The 15924-nt window shown below is 37.6% G+C and overlaps 1 protein-coding gene across 1 annotated transcript; it reads right to left on the reverse strand.

Annotated features, from left to right (window-relative positions):
- Positions 1–3912: 3912 nt before the first annotated feature.
- Positions 3913–13786, reverse strand: LOC134301337 (homeobox protein NOBOX-like). Its single transcript, XM_062986003.1, has 10 exons — positions 13753–13786; positions 11221–11656; positions 10793–11085; positions 10611–10717; positions 10399–10517; positions 10221–10324; positions 8480–8684; positions 7582–7946; positions 5616–5911; positions 3913–3988 (listed from the first exon to the last, which is right to left on the reverse strand). The coding sequence occupies exons 1-9, from the start codon at positions 13784–13786 to the stop codon at positions 5619–5621; spliced, it is 1956 nt and encodes a 651-aa protein (XP_062842073.1). The 3' UTR covers positions 3913–3988; positions 5616–5618.
- Positions 13787–15924: the final 2138 nt, after the last annotated feature.

Here is a 15924-nt window from a genome sequence, read left to right on the forward strand (position 1 = left end):
TCTCTTTAGCCACATTACTGTTCTACGTTGTTTAAGGTTCCTGCATTTGGGTTATTTTCTCTTCATCTCGCAGGTACGGGGCTTCTCCTGGCTTCACAGTGGTGAGGCGCCCTGTCACAGATACATTTCAGTAACTTTTCTCTCATCTCTTTTGTAATTTGATTTGATTGCCACAAAGTGTTTTGCTTGTTGAGACTTTTAATCTACACTATCTTGCCTAAAATTATTTTCTGTGGGTAATATCTGGATTTTACTTTCTCAGTAAGCAAGCCTGAATATGGCCATTGCAATTTAAGCCAATTATGATTTAAACAGCTGCTCAGGTGGCGCAGGTAAAATACGCTAGCACACCAGAGCTGGGATTTGGAATACATTGTATCGAATCTCAGCTCTGCCATCCGACTGCACTGGGCGGCTATATGAACAACGTTGGCTGTTGTTCATACAGGGTAGGAAGCCGGATAGGGACCTTATGGCTGATGCAATTACGACCTCTGCTGGCTGATTGATGGCATCTGCACGGAGTAGAGGAATGATGCTGATCAGGGTGTGGCTCTCCGTGCACAGGGCTGATTTGCATATGAACTCGGCTGGTGCAGGTGAAAAAATGCAGTCGGCTACTGCACACGTGTCAGAGGGGGCATGTGACAGTCTCGCTCTCCTCAATCAGGGGCAGGGGGTCAGTACCAGTAGAGAGGAAGCATAACGCAATTGGGTAAAAATTGGACACGCTAAAAATCAGGAGAAAAAGGGATAAAATGCAAAAAAAAATTATGGTTTAACCATTTGGTTACTTGGTTGATTGAATAAGTGGCCCATTACTTTTAGCACAAGGTCAGTTGGTAATTGGACCTTTTTCTGTTTTAATATTTTGAATATTTTGAGTTCTTACACTGCTTACACACAAGCATACACAGACACAGACTACAACAAATAGGCTAACATAAACAGTTACTAACTTCGTGGCAGTATTGTCACCAACATTAGCTTAATCCAACAGTGTTTGTTATCAATACTATCTTGTCTAACCTGGAATTTTGGTGTTCTGCTGTGTTGCTGTTGGCGCTTCCAAAAATGAATGTTATATCCAATTTTTGCAGAAGGTTAACTTAATGGAGCACTTGCATTACAGCCAAGTGTGACAACATTTTTTGAATCATGGTTTAGTCACCCTAGATCTTCAGTAAGCAGCACAGCAAATGGGATGTGGAGGAAACAGAAATTTGGCAACCTCTTGGACATAGTAAGTGCAAACACCATTGATTAACTGTTTAAATAATACACTTCCTTAAATATATTTAATCAATACTCATTAAGAAAAGATGTTCGGGAGACGTAGGCAGCAGAATATACAGTAGGTACCGACTGTTTCATACCACATTCCAGCTACCGGCTGGTGTAAACAAAATCCTTAAAGAATGAGGACTGCTTTACAACATGCATTAAATTACTCAATATGAAATATTTGGTTTAAATATCTAAAAACTTACGGTGCAAACCCTACTTTAAGCCAGCAAACTTGGCTGTGTCTGAACCCACACACAAACTGCTATCCATTGGCTCAAAATAGTAGCCTCGTGGATACTCAAAAGCTCATTTAGCACTCTATATATTATATAGGCAGCTGTTTGGAACACAGCAGCTCTCCTCAGCCTGATACAGCGAGGCTCCCTGTTCTTGCTCTCGCCTTAGTAGGTATTTTGGTGATGCATGTTGACTTTCACAGAGAACTACTGAGTCTGAGGATTTTTATGCTTTTGCAAAGGAAGCTTTGTATTTACAGACGTAGGAATTTAGCAAACATAACACACACTACATTCTAACCACACGATTAAATCAAACTACAGTATGTTAATTTGAACGTATGCTCCCCTCCCAACGCAAGCGCTCAGTAGTTCTAGGCACCGCCCCCATACGCACAACGCACACACTATTAAGTACACAAGTACGCTCTCATAATCCGCCATAACCCTACACACCTACTTACAGGAGTCAATGCATCCAAAATGTACTGCAATACCCACCGTGCAGCTATGGCCCGGTTATGTACCCACCGATGCCCTAGAGTACTGCAGTACTCTACAGTCACAAACAGTCAATGAGGCTGCTGTGTTCAAGTAGCTTCAATATTTTCATCCAATTTAGTAAACAAGAAGTCTCAGTAAACAGAGAAAATATTGATACATCCAAGCAATTTTGATATAACAAGTTAACAATTTTAGATGTAAATAAACATTTAGTTCTTTTAACAACTGTCCATGTGCATTATGATTTCACCCCCAGCCTCAGTACTTGGTGAAACATCTTTTTTGCCTTTATAACCTCTAACTTGCTAACAAGCTTCTGAAGTGAAATCTTTACTAATTGGTGGGATAATCCACAAACAAAACTGATTTAACTTAGTCAAAAGTTAAAACATTAGTGTTGTGTTCTTTAAAATAAGTATGATTTTTTCTTTGTATTACCCAAGGCTTTGAAACAGTGGATCTTGTTTTTACCATTTACATTTTCAGCATTTAGCAGACGCTATTATCCAAAGCGACTTACAGTACAGTTACAGTATATTGTCTGAGCAATTGAGGGTTAAGGGCCTTGCTCAAGGACCCAACAGTGGCAACCTGGCTGTGGTGGGGCTTGAACCTGAAACCGTCTGATTACTGGACCAGTACCTTAACCACTAGGCTACAACTGCCCTTACCAGTCTTACCAGTCGTGAGTTTTTGCAAACAAATGATTTAACAGACAATGTTTTTCTTTGGAATCTGGGAGTAATCAGTAATTTATAGAATAAAACAAAATGTTTATTTAACCCATACCAATACATTTTAAAACCAAGTACACAGTTTGCAATGGTCCCTTTTTTTCTAAGGCTGTATATGAAAAAGCCCCAAAACCACAGATTGTTAGGCCAGCTAGCTACCTGCTAGTAACCTAACTTGTATTTGCTATGGATAGTAGAGATTGTTACAGGTCAGAATTCCAACAGTACCACTGCTTGTACACAAACTTACACTACATTCTTATAATAGTATGCAGTTTCTGAGGCAGAGAAGAATCCTGCATGTTGGGGTTTATTTCTAGCTCATTTGTTTGGATCAGATAGTCTAGCAATTGTTTTAAATATTAATGTACTTAAACAGGTGTAGCCACTTCTTTCAAATTGTTGAGCAAATATTCATGCAAGACATTAAAATCCCACTTTTATTGGTGACAAATATTAAGGCTAATGTACAGTAGTTATCAAGTTAGCAAAGGACATAAAAAGATGTCAAAAAGAGGACATAAAATGGACATGAAAGCATGCCTGGATCATTATTTTGTCATTAAAATAGGTTCTACAGTATGTGGCCAAAAGTATGTGAAACTTGAGTTCAGGTGTTATGAGACACTAACCTTGCTAACAGTTGTTCTGATTTAATTATATAAATGAAATAATACTTTTGACTTTATGAAAAAAAGATTTTAAACAGCCCTTTCCCTGTGCAACTCATTTAATGCTTTTAGTATTTGGATGGGATGTACGACAAGCTAATGGTACACATGCCTTTCCCAGAATAATACAATCATAGTGTAAGTAATAAATGAAGTGATCCAGCATATGATTATATATAATATACCAATGATTATATATAATTATACCAATCTGAGAGAGTAATAAATATCTAATGTGAAATTTCTGAATAAGACCAAGTTTGGTGTAATATAGCCCTCTAGTGTTAACATGATGTTTAAGTTTAAACTTCAACTCTAGAATTCATAATTGATGGAAACTCATAAAACTTGTAGATCGACCCATGTCTGTTTTCTTTACTAGCCCACACGTGGCCAAGGACACATACTCTATAAATCAAAAGTCATACAATGTTCTAATTAGAGATGAAAGGAACTTTAATTAAAACCTGCAGTCAACAATCAAAAAAACAAACTAAACACAAAAATACACAAACAGACTGCAGGCTGTAGAGTTCCGCATTCAGTGCTGATGGCCCTGAAACATAAAACAGGAAGTTATTTCTCACAGGAACAAGCTAATCACTTAACCTCCCACATATAACCACATTGTGTTACTTCTCAGAAATCACACACATAAATATAAGCCATTTGCATTCTTTCAGTCACTCTTTTAATATCTGTTTATGGAAATTATTATTACTGACTCATTATTAGTTCAGAGCTGCACTTTCAGCACAGTAATGACAGACATAATGACATATTAGTTGCTGTGACAGTTCTAGTCTAACTGTAAACCTACAAGCTCAGTATTCTATGCAGTCTTTAAAATCATACTACTTTTCCATGCACACTGTTTGTTAATGGTTTCCAATAGCTTATCACTGGTAAGTTTACAATCGTTTGATGTTATCCACTGAATTTTTGATTGATTTTTTCCATTGTCAGTGTGCAACAGTAGGATGCTTTACAAAATTGAAATGGATAGTTCAGACACCCATTTTTCAGTTACACATCAATTTATTTTAAAACAAACAAACTTGGTATTGGCTTGGTTTTTACAATATTCCACATTTGCAAATGACTTCTTATTCCCAAATTTCTTATTCCCAAACCCTTGAAAAATAAGTTTCTATAATGTCTAACAATACTGCTTAATTTACCTAGTTTCTTATGTTTAAAATCATAGTGTAGCCCTGTACCCACATTTGACTGACCCATGCCAAGAGCAATCATAAGGAGCTGTCATCTAATTTTAAGGTTGTGTTCATTCACCACTACTACGTATCCAAATAATGTATAATTTAAGAAACCCACTTTATTATGCGATGGCCTACAGTGCCACTCAGTGGCCCATAAGTACATCAAAAACCTTTAACCAGTTTCAATTTGCAGAGCCTGGTTTTGAAAAGTAGGCTAAGAAACAGAAGCAAATACGGTTTGATGGAGCATAGCTAGAATAGCAAAAATGAATGTCCATTGGATGAACATGGATCTAAAGTTCACCCAGTATTATAGCCTGTATAGATTTACATTTAATAATATTAAATAATAATGCCACTATGCTCCTACTTGAACTTCATTGCTATTTCTTACTCTGTTAGGTTTAGAACGAAGTAAACATCAGTTGTTTTCTTCAAGTATTAACATTTTGATTTAATGAAAATGCTTTTTCTAATTTAAGTTAAACTCATTATCTCCTAAAAGTCCTCTCCACAGGGTTGATTGCTGTATAATGGATGACAGCTAATTTCTTACAGCTGTCCCTTTGCATGTATAAACTGCTGTGTGGCTGGAATATTTTACACAGAAGAGAGGTGCTACTGTACATATACAAAGTGCTTTAACAGAGTTGGTGAACCTGATAATACTAAACTATCGAACGATATATTTAATGCTTGGTAGAATACAATTTCAGGTCCTTAAAGTGGACTATACTATTTCTAGTCTTATCTGCCTGCCTTCACTTCCATTATTGGTTGCGGTTGCGCAAGCCAGAGAAAGCACTGTATGTTAATGGAAGTGGCTATCTACTTTGTTTAATACACTTCATTGCTTATATGAGTTTCTGTTGAAAATGTTGTTTTACCTCTTTTTGGGGTCCAAGTATTAAATTAAAAGGGTCAGATCCCCAATTCCCTACAAAATTCAAACAATGCACACACCTGTCAGAAGTGAATGGGTGAGAAATCACAGTGGAAAATGGTCTCTGGCTCAGATACTCTGGCTGGTTGGCTGTGCCCAGTTTCCTCTAACTCCGTTTTCACACTAGGTAGCATGGGGTCAGGGGTGGCAGATTTGGTCAGGCTGGTTGCCCTCTGTGGTGTGATGTAGGGCTGGGATGGAACCAGTGGAGGATAGTGGCTCTCTCTCTCAGATGTGAACTGGGGCTTTAAGAGTGAGTGTGGAACCTGAGTCGAATGACTGTAGATATCACCAGCCCATGAGTACGCCTGCATAGCTGTTTTTAGACACAAAAACACATAACTTGATAAAAGACCCTTTACTGGTTTATATGTACAGTGGTGTTCAAAAAAATAGCAGTCCAACACCATTGACCTGATAAATCACTGTTTTTAGTAGAAATGCTATTTCTACATAGCAAAAATTTTACTTGAAAGTGTAGTAGAGTAATGAAAAAAAATAAAACCCAACAATTAGGACATGCATGACACTCATTCTGAGTAATCGAAGCATTGATTGAAAGGGGGTTGTTCAAAATAATAGCAGTGAGAATTTCAATTGGTGAAGCCATTCATTCTGCAGAAGAACGGGTGTCAATTTTGGCCCTTATTTAATGTAGGAGGGTGGCAAATGTTGCACAGGTTGGTCATAGCACATTTCCTTTTGAAATACTGGGTAAAATGGGTTGTTCCAGACATTGTTCTGATGAACAGCGTACTTTGATTAAAAAGTTGATAGTAGAGGGAAAAAACATACAGAAAAGTGCAGCAAATTATAGGCTGCTTAGCTAAAATGATCTCAAATGTCTTGAAGTGACAACTAAAATCTGAAAGACGCGGAAGGAAGCGTGGAACTACTGTTCGAATGGATCAAAGAATAGCCAAAATGGCAAAGGTTCAGCCAATGATCACCTCCAGAAAGATCAAGGAACATCTGAAGTTACCAGTGAGTACAGAAGATGATTAAGTGAAGCCAATTTAACAGCAAGAACTCCTTGCAAAGTCCCGTTGTTAAGAAAAAGACGTGTCCTGAATGGGTTCAAATTTGCCAAGGAACACATTAACTGGTCCAAAGAGAAATGGCTCAACATTTGTGGACTGATGAAAGCAAAATTTTATTTTTTTGGTCTAGTGGCCGTAGACAGTATGTCTGACGCCCCTTGAGCACTGAATTCAAGCCAAAGTTCACTGTGAAGACAGTAAAGCATGGTGGTACAAAATGATGATATGGGGATGTTTCTCATACCATGGTGTTACGCCTAGTTATCACATACGAGGGATCATGGATCAGTTTAAATATATCAGAATACTTGAGGAGATCATGTTGCCCTATGTCGAAGAAGAAATGCCCTTAAAATGGGTGTTTTAACATGACAATGACCCAAAACATCTTGGTTACAGACAAACAAGATTGAGGTAATAGAGTGACCAGCCCAATCCCCTGACTTCAATCTCATAGAGAACTTGTGTTCTGATATCTGAAATGCGTTCTTTTGAGGCAAAACCCAAAATTGCAGAAGAACTGTGGAATGTAGTCTAATCATCCTGGACTGGATACCTGTTCAGATGTGCCAGAAGTTGGTCGACTCCATTCAACACAGATCTCGGAAACAATTGTTATGCCACTGAATATTAGTTCAGTAATTTAAAGTAAAGTGAAACCTCAAACATTTTTAGTTTATAGATACATTTTTTAAGAAAAATGCTGGCACTGCTATTTTTTTGAACAGCCTAATATTCATTTTTCTTAATTTTCTGTAAATGATGAACACAAACTGGCTAAATGTTGTTAATGTTTTGATTTAGAATTGAAAGTGTAGTATTTTCAGTGCATTTGCATTCATGGAAATAAAAGTTATTAGAATGATTTTGTGCTTTATTCACTTTTTTTAAAATCACTGCTATTTTTTTGAACACTACTGTATGTTTACACACATGCTCTTCTTACCTTGCACTCCATGTTGCAGTAGTATCTGACTGCCATTTTGGCTATGAAAATAGGAATGTCCTCCATTAGAACAGGCCAGTAGACTGCTGTTGGTGCTGGGGTTCAGTGGCAGGCCAGAGCTGGTGGTTCCTTCACTAGGGTTGGGGGTCAGGTAAGGTGATGGGGTGAGGTATGACATACGCGAATACTGTGGCAGTAGCGCGTTTGGCTGCTGTGAGAGTACATTATTGCTTTGTGAAGAAAGGAGAGCGTTAGATTGCTGGGGAAGTAAACTGGACTGTTGGGGGTATGTAGTGAGAAAGTAGGGCTGAGTGCCATTTCCAGCCTCATATTTAGATGAAGGGCCCATAAGATCGTAGTTAAACCTACAAAACAGCAAAATGAGATTGTACAAATGTTAATTTAAAGAATATTATAAAAATTGTGGCTAAATATGTGTCTTCTCTATTAATTATATTTTTAAATATACCTTTGTGTATGCTAATCAATACATGCTGTTTTGGTAATGTTTCTAATTACTAAATCAAAGGACACTGTGTGAACATATGAAGTGGATGCACTTTAAGTATATTAAAACGGTGGACTGGCTATGTGACTAAGAGCGTGTGATATGCTGTGTCCAGGGTGTATTCCTGCTGTACACCAAGTATTTCTGGGTGGCACCTGACCCACCCCAGCCGATGATGAGGTTTGGATGAATGAATTAATAAATCAATGTATAGTTTGGTTGATGAACAGAAACTCTTCCCTCTGAATTTCTTCCCCTCGTGGTTTTTTTGTTAATAATTTGTACTGGGTGGAAAACTGAACACAGTATAAATTCCCATGCTTATGATGTAAATGTTGAGTTTTACTCTCTCTAGTAGTAAATATATGTGGTGCTGATGCTGGTACTCACCCAGTGTCTGTGTGCATGCTGAAAGGCTGAGGTTCACTATGTTCCGGTGTGTCCAGCAACACAGACAGAGCGTAGTTGGGGGGGTTGTATGCAGCAAAGAAGGGCAACGAGGCTCGGCGAAGAGGTGGGGGACTCTGCATAATGGGGGGCATGAAGTCACCTAAACCAGCCTGGGAGACGCAAGTCGTGGCCACATCCACACAGCCTGTACCACCCATGCATAAACATAATACAATTTATATATATTTATTTAATTATAGATCTTGACATTAAGTTTTAGAAATAATGTTTTGAAAACTGAACTAAACTAGGTTATGTAATTTTTAAGGTTATTGGTTATAAATAATCCTTCTTAATTTACTTGTCCACATGACAGCTATCAATCCTAATAACATGTGCTTTCTCGAAGACACTCCAAGTCAGCCAACATATTTTTAACATGACAAATTATTTGTACTTTTATAAGTTTAATAAAAAATTAAGATAATTGACAAATCATATATTAAATTTTTTCTTTGTATTTTACAAAATATCTTAAAGGAAATGGGGTTTATAACTTTAGCTTACAATGGCTGCTTATTCTTATCATTTCTGTACTTTAAAATGTTTCATGCATACTTTCACAAAGCATACCTGCATTTTGATATAGTGTTACTTCTTAATATTGTATTATCAGCATTACTGTAACGCTATTGCACTGTTGAGTATCAGAAAAATTCCTTGTCTATCCTTTACTTAAATAAAAGCATTCTGATTCTAAATATTCTGTCCTAAACTTTCTCCATCAGGCAGCACCTGGAGTAAAGCTGAGCTCTTTAATTCACAAATGCCTGACTAATAACTAAATAGTGTGCCAAGATAGTTAGCCACCAGTGGTGGCATTACTTTTTTGAGCATACTATGTAACAAATAGTGCAAGGTTGGAGGTACACCCTGTTAGTACACTGACTGACGCAGCAGTCTGCTTCATGTACAGCTTGATACTGTTTTCAAAATTACATCCAAATTTTATAAGCTAAAGTATAACAACTACCCTACTTTCTAGCTAATTTTCATTTTTTGCATTAACTGCTGTTATTCCTACAATAGTTCAGCACTTATATGGCATTTCCATAACTTTTCTTAAAAGTCTGATTAGTAGACTGATAATAGTTGCGTTAGAGAATACAACTGAGATATGGATCGCATCTTGTGATCCTAAAATGATTGATTGCAAATGCCTGAAAAATGTAAATCACTGTACAGTCTACACAGCAAAATCATAGTTGTGTAGTGTGCGCTAGGCTTACCAGGGTAGGATATTTTGCCTTACCTGTTTGCTTTCTATCCACTAAATCAACAGTATAACAGGAAATTGTCTTTTATCCTTATTTACTATTTTGCTAGATTTTGTAGTTTATGCGTGTTTTACATAATTTACCTTAATTAAGCATCTACATGCTTGCTCAAATCAACTTCTAATTGCACTTGTGCAGTCACAATAAGGATATCTTATCACAATTATATTTTAAAGATATCCCCTATACTAAGAATAGTACTTGGGACACTCAAATATTTAAAAGAGATACATTTTCCTCATATTCTTTGTTAACATATTTAAACAAAGTAATTTCTTAATATGTGTCATTTGTCCTATGGGTTTTGTTGCCATCCTACTATTTACTATATACAAGTTATCAGCTTTTTAATGTAGTTTTATTTTCATTTAAACTTGTTAGGGTAGAGTTTATAAATGAGAGACCTGGTGGGCTTGTGCAGCTGGTGAGGAGGGTGCTATGAGGTGGGAGTTTGTTGCCGGTTTGAGGAGGCAGAGGTGCAATTACAGGACCTTTGAAAAGAGCAGGCCTGCACAAAATCTGCAGTTAATATGGAATCACAGCGAATGTCTGTAAATGATCTGAAAACACTTAAGAAATAACCTGTTTACAGGAACCTGAACACGGGCTGGAGCAGGAGCCTGGACTCGGCTCACTGAAACCTTTTTTGCTGCCGCTTTGGACGTCTTGCGCCATTTGGCTCGACGATTCTGAAACCACACCTAAAAACGAAAAATGGTGATATGAACAAACAATTTAGGAATTTAAAAACAAAAATACCAAGAAAAGTCCACAAAATTAAATAATGCACTGACCATGACCCTTTGAGGTGTGACACCAACTGAAATTGCAATTTCTTTCCGCTTGTCTGCATCTGGGTAGTGATCATCTTGAAACACCCTTTCCAACTCCTCCAACTGATCTACACACATGCATAATGTCGCAAGGCAAACCCTCAAATGACTACAAGTTACAACCCCTAAACTTGCTCACTTACCAGTGCTGTAGGAGGTGCGTGTTTTTTTCTTGGGGCCAGGTGGCAGTATAGAGGTATTGCTGACGCTTGGTAAGGGCTGCAAGCTTGTTTCTGGGTGAACTGATGGTAATGGCAGCAGCGGTGTAGGTCTGCTGGTGAAGCGAGTGTAACGACGAGTTGTGCATACATGCTTTAATGTCACCTCCAGCTGCCCAGGAGGAACAAATGTTTTAGGTTCTGCAAATGGGCTGCTGCTAAACGATCGATTGCCCAGATTTGGAGCAGCTGGAACAGTCATGGTTACTGCAGCTTGGCTCTGAACCATTGGCTGTGTTTGTAGAGGAATTACAGAGTCAATAGAAGATGTGACTGTAAGAGGCAGGGAGGTCTGAGAGAGAAAAGAGGATGCCGATGAAACTTGTGGGATAGTTAAAGACTTGGATGGACACAGCATGAGCTCTTCACTTAAAGATCTCTCAACAGACTCCTCACACATCATCATCAGGTTTAGTGGAGAACTGCTGTCGAGCTGTAGCATGCTCTTTTTCTGAGGGGGAGGGACCATATCACACCCTACTTCATGCTCATTACTCTTTTCTTGTTGCACCTTAGTCAGTTCTACCTTACTTTTATCCATTTCCAACACCTCACGTTTCCCATGATCATACTTGTGATCATGTGTCTCAATACATCTTTGTTGTAAATTGCTTATTTCTTTTCTTGTTTCTTCAGCTTCTTTTATTTTTTTAGCTATAGAATCACTTTCATTCCCATCTCTTTTCAGTTCGGCTTTTTTTCTGTTTTGCTCATTTCTCTGTTGCTCAAAGATTCCAAGTGATAGATAAGGCCTATCCACTTCTTCCTTGCATAAGGGATATGAGCCATCTAAAAAAAGAACATGTTTTAATGGTCATGGTACCCATAACTTACCTGTACATTAGACTTTGTTAGCCCCAGGGTTACTTCACTTGTGTGTCTGTGTGATTTAATGTATACATAAAATCTGTATATATTTATTCTGGTCTGCGGTTGAGACGCCCCAAGGTGAACTTGTACCATGGCTGTATCAATCTTACCAGGATTTTCTTAATCCATTTTCAGCCTTGATTAAACTAAGGAGAAGGAATTTTGAATGTATTAGCTGTAACTCCTGTTACCAGTATTCCATACAAACTAACAGCCAGGGGAAATTGGACTTTATTACTGGATAAATTCAACAAATTGTAGAAATTTTAGAAACTGTACAAATTGAACACATTCCAAAAGATGTGTGGGCCATCTTAACAATGGGCCAAATAACAATAGCTCTCACTGGGAGTGTTTTTGGTGTCCTAGTGTCTTAGAAATTGCTTAGTAACATTTTTGAAAGTGTTTTACAGTGTGCTGCCTTTTTAGACCTTATAGTCTATTTCACACCAAAAGTCATTTTTAAGTGATGTGAACCCATTTATCAATTAAAGGTAACTGATGAATGATGTAATTGAAGGAGTGTTTAGCATTTTTTAATAAAAAAAAAAAAAAAAATTAAAAAATAAATATCCAAAAGAACATAAATTAAAAAGAGGAAAATATTTGTATTTAAATGTAAATAATGTTGTTGTTTTTTAAAAAGCATGGAAGGTCCTGGATGAAAACTTTTTGTATGTGTAGCCCATGACAATTTGTGCAGTTTCCTAACTGCAAAAAGAAATCCTTTAAACCTGCTGTTTAAAGTTACAGTAGGTAAAGTTATTACATTTAATAGAATACTTTTTTGATGGGCGAATTCTATTGATAATTACATAAAAGTACATATTTTACGCAAATACAGAATAAGCCACATAAAAATAGTTACATTTAATGACAATGTGATAAATAAATACATATCATAGTAATGAAGTTCCATTGGTTTCACTACATTAGCTTATTATAGTTCCCCAACAGCTTTAACTAAAGACAAAACGTACATAATACTTTCTTATATTCTTATTTCCATAACGCATAAAACATAATATAAATAACCTTGAACTCAAGACTTGGCAGTGGGCTGTCATAGTAAACTGCTGCATCTTAAACTCTTTTGTTGTTGCTGCTGTAAATCTTATTTAATTTTACCATCACTTATTTGTTATTTTAGTTTCATTAACTGGTTAGTCAGGGTCACAGTGGCACCCAGAAACACTGGGCATACGGTAAGAAAACATTAAACAGAGGGGACAGTTCACAGCACAACAAATGATCGAACATGCACTTACAACTATAGGGCCAATTTAGAGCAGCCAGTTCACCTACTGGCATTACATTTAAACAAAATACTTTTTATTTTGACTGTTTGTGAGTGAAAGTAAACACACATTAGATACAGAAACAATTATCTTGTTTGTACTCCAGACCGCTTTAGACATTATTAAATCTCTGAATCAAATGTCATATTCTACAGCATTATTAAAGCCAGTCATTCCTGCTTGGAAAATACCCTGATATTTAATTGAAGTGCGTAAACGCATACCACGACAGTCCAAACTGTAGTACATGGTCACAGCTGACGTCTATCATTAGGTTTTACACATTTAAGAAAAAGAACTAAAACTACCAGTCAAACACAAAATAAAAAAGACATTGTTTTTCTTTTAATTTTTAAAAGCTTAACGATAAATCAGCTGTGTGGAATACTGTGAGTTAACATGACTGGTGTTTCTGTTTGAGGCTTTTAGCTGTCAGAATTAAAGTATATTTGCAAGTTAAACACCAAAATCCGTTTTACATTGTATTTTAAAACGAACTAAACACAGCTTACTTCAGTTCACATTAAAACTGGAAACACTATCCAAAATGTATTTCTCCAATTCAAACTTCCGTGTCAACTGAACAAACCAACCACACAGTAGACCAACGTCACCTAACTTCCGCCCTAAAGAACTCATAATTAGTGTCATTACTCACTAATTAAACAATTATCAAACTATTTAAGTAGGCGGGTAATTAAGGTTTAAATTACGCACCGTAATCACTAGCAAAGAGGAAGTCTTCGGCCATCTTGTTGGGCAAAACTATTTTAACTAGCAATATGAATTAGGTTAAAGCTTAAAGAGAAAGATAATGCAGTCAGTCTCTTCTAAATCACATCATTGCTCATTAATCACAGAAATCAGCAGCTACAGCTGAGCACCCTTAGACATGTGATCAGTGCACGCGCATGAGCGGTGTTTCCAGCACGCGCATCAGCAGTTCATCCTGAAGTGATTGTAACTACACCGATCAACCATAACATTAAAACCACTTTCTTGTTTCTACACTCACTGTCCATTTTATCAGCTCCACTTACCATATAGAAGCACTTTGTAGTTCTACAATTACTGACCGTAGTCCATCTGTTTCTCTGCATACTTTGTTAGCTCTCTTTCATGCTGTTCTTTAATGGTCAGGACCCCCACAGGATCACTACAGAGCAGGTATTATTTGGGTGGTGGGTCATTCTCAGCACTGCAGTGACACTGACATGGTGGTTGTGTGTTAGTGTGTGTTGTACTGGTATGAGTGGATAAGACACAGCAATACTGATAGAGTTGTTAAACACCTCACTGTCACTGCTGGACTGAGAATAGTCCACCAACCAAAAATAATCCAGCCAACAGCGCCCCATGGGCAGCGTCCTGTGACCACTGATGAAGGTCTAGAAGATGAACAACTCAAACAGCAGCAATAGATGAGCGATTGTCTCTGACTTTACATCTACAAGGTGGACCAACTAGGTAGGTTAAACTTCAGCAGTGCTGCTGTGTCTGATCCACTCACATCAGCACAACACACACTAACACACCACCAACATGGCAGTGTCACTGCAGTGCTAAGAATGATCCACCACCTAAATAATACCTGCTCTGTGGGGGTCCTGACTATTAAAGAACAGCATGAAAGGGGGCTAACAAGGTATGTAGAGAAACAAATGGACTACAGTCAGTAATTGTAGAACTGCAAAGTGCTTCTATATGGTAAGTGGAGCTGATAAAATGGACAGTATGTGTAGAAACAGTGAGGTGGTTTTAATGTTCTGGCTGATCAGTGTATGCTAACAGCTCAGAAGCACACACTTTATGTAGTGAGGATCAGTTGCTCCCTTCAAGAAGCACTGTTGAGAAAGTGCATAAATAGTCTTAGCAAATTAGCAAAGGTTTGTATATGGACAGTGGGAAGCCCATGAAAGTACTGAGGTCTCCCTTGCAATGTTTTAACAGTATACAGAACAAAACAAAACTGACTGTTGGCCTTTTTTATCAAAATGCACTTAATTTATTTAAAGTATAAAATACGCTGCATGTCTTAATTCATTTTGAGTTTTACAAAACTTCCACCAAGTAGCTGGAGAGTGGTGGCATAAATCAATATAGAGATGTTGTCAGAAGTCTTCACTGGGGATTCTGTCAAAATGCCTCTAATCAACATTGGCTTCCGACTTGCCTTGCTCCCATGAAGGCCAATTTTATGGAGTGCTGCAGAGATGGTTGTTCAACCAACAAGTCCCTTCATCACTGCATGGGATTTTTGGAGCTTTTTTAGGTTCTTTTCTACCTCCCTGACCAATGCCTGCCTAGTCATTTTCTCACTTTGATCTATTCCTTGGAGATCCTCATAAATTATCTTGGACTTTATGGCATGTATTCTCATGGTGGTGGCTTGGTGGGTAGCACTGTCACCTCACCGCAAAAAGGTCCTGGCTTTGATTCCCAGGTGGAGCAGTCCGGGTCCTGTCTGCGTGAGTTTTATCAGGGAGCTCTGGTTTCCTCCCACAGTCCAGAGACATGTAAGTTAGGTGATTGGAGATCCAAAATTGCTTGTGACAAGTGTTTGACATTAAACTTGAACTGATTAATCTTGTATAACCTGTAACTACCTGTCCTGTCATTAATGTAACAAGTCAAAACATGATGTTCTATCAGTTTAAATTGCAACAGAACCTTATTTGGGCTTTGGGGCTGGAATGTAATAAGGAATACAATGTAGCATTTGTAATAAAACAGTCCAGTAAATGATTTAATTCTTCTTCAAAATCCAGAGCTTTTTGGAGAACACTGGGCATAAGGCAGAAATACACCTGGGCAGAGTACTTGTAGGAAGCTCAGACATGCGGAGAACACATCAAATATAACACATACAGTAAAAAAGACAAGGATTAA

This window comes from Trichomycterus rosablanca, chromosome 2 (assembly GCF_030014385.1).
Source record: "Trichomycterus rosablanca isolate fTriRos1 chromosome 2, fTriRos1.hap1, whole genome shotgun sequence".
In the NCBI taxonomy this organism is placed as follows: domain Eukaryota; kingdom Metazoa; phylum Chordata; class Actinopteri; order Siluriformes; family Trichomycteridae; genus Trichomycterus; species Trichomycterus rosablanca.

Excerpts from the sequence above, each read along its gene's own strand:
- LOC134301337 (XM_062986003.1), bottom strand. The coding sequence starts at position 13,786 with ATGGCCGAAGACTTCCTCTTTGCTAGTGATTACG. Across the intron at positions 10,325-10,398 it reads GTTCAGGTTCCTGTAAACAG|GCCTGCTCTTTTCAAAGGTC; the intron begins GTTATTTCTTAA and ends GATTTTGTGCAG. Across the intron at positions 5,912-7,581 it reads ACTGCAACATGGAGTGCAAG|CTATGCAGGCGTACTCATGG; the intron begins GTAAGAAGAGCA and ends GTCTAAAAACAG.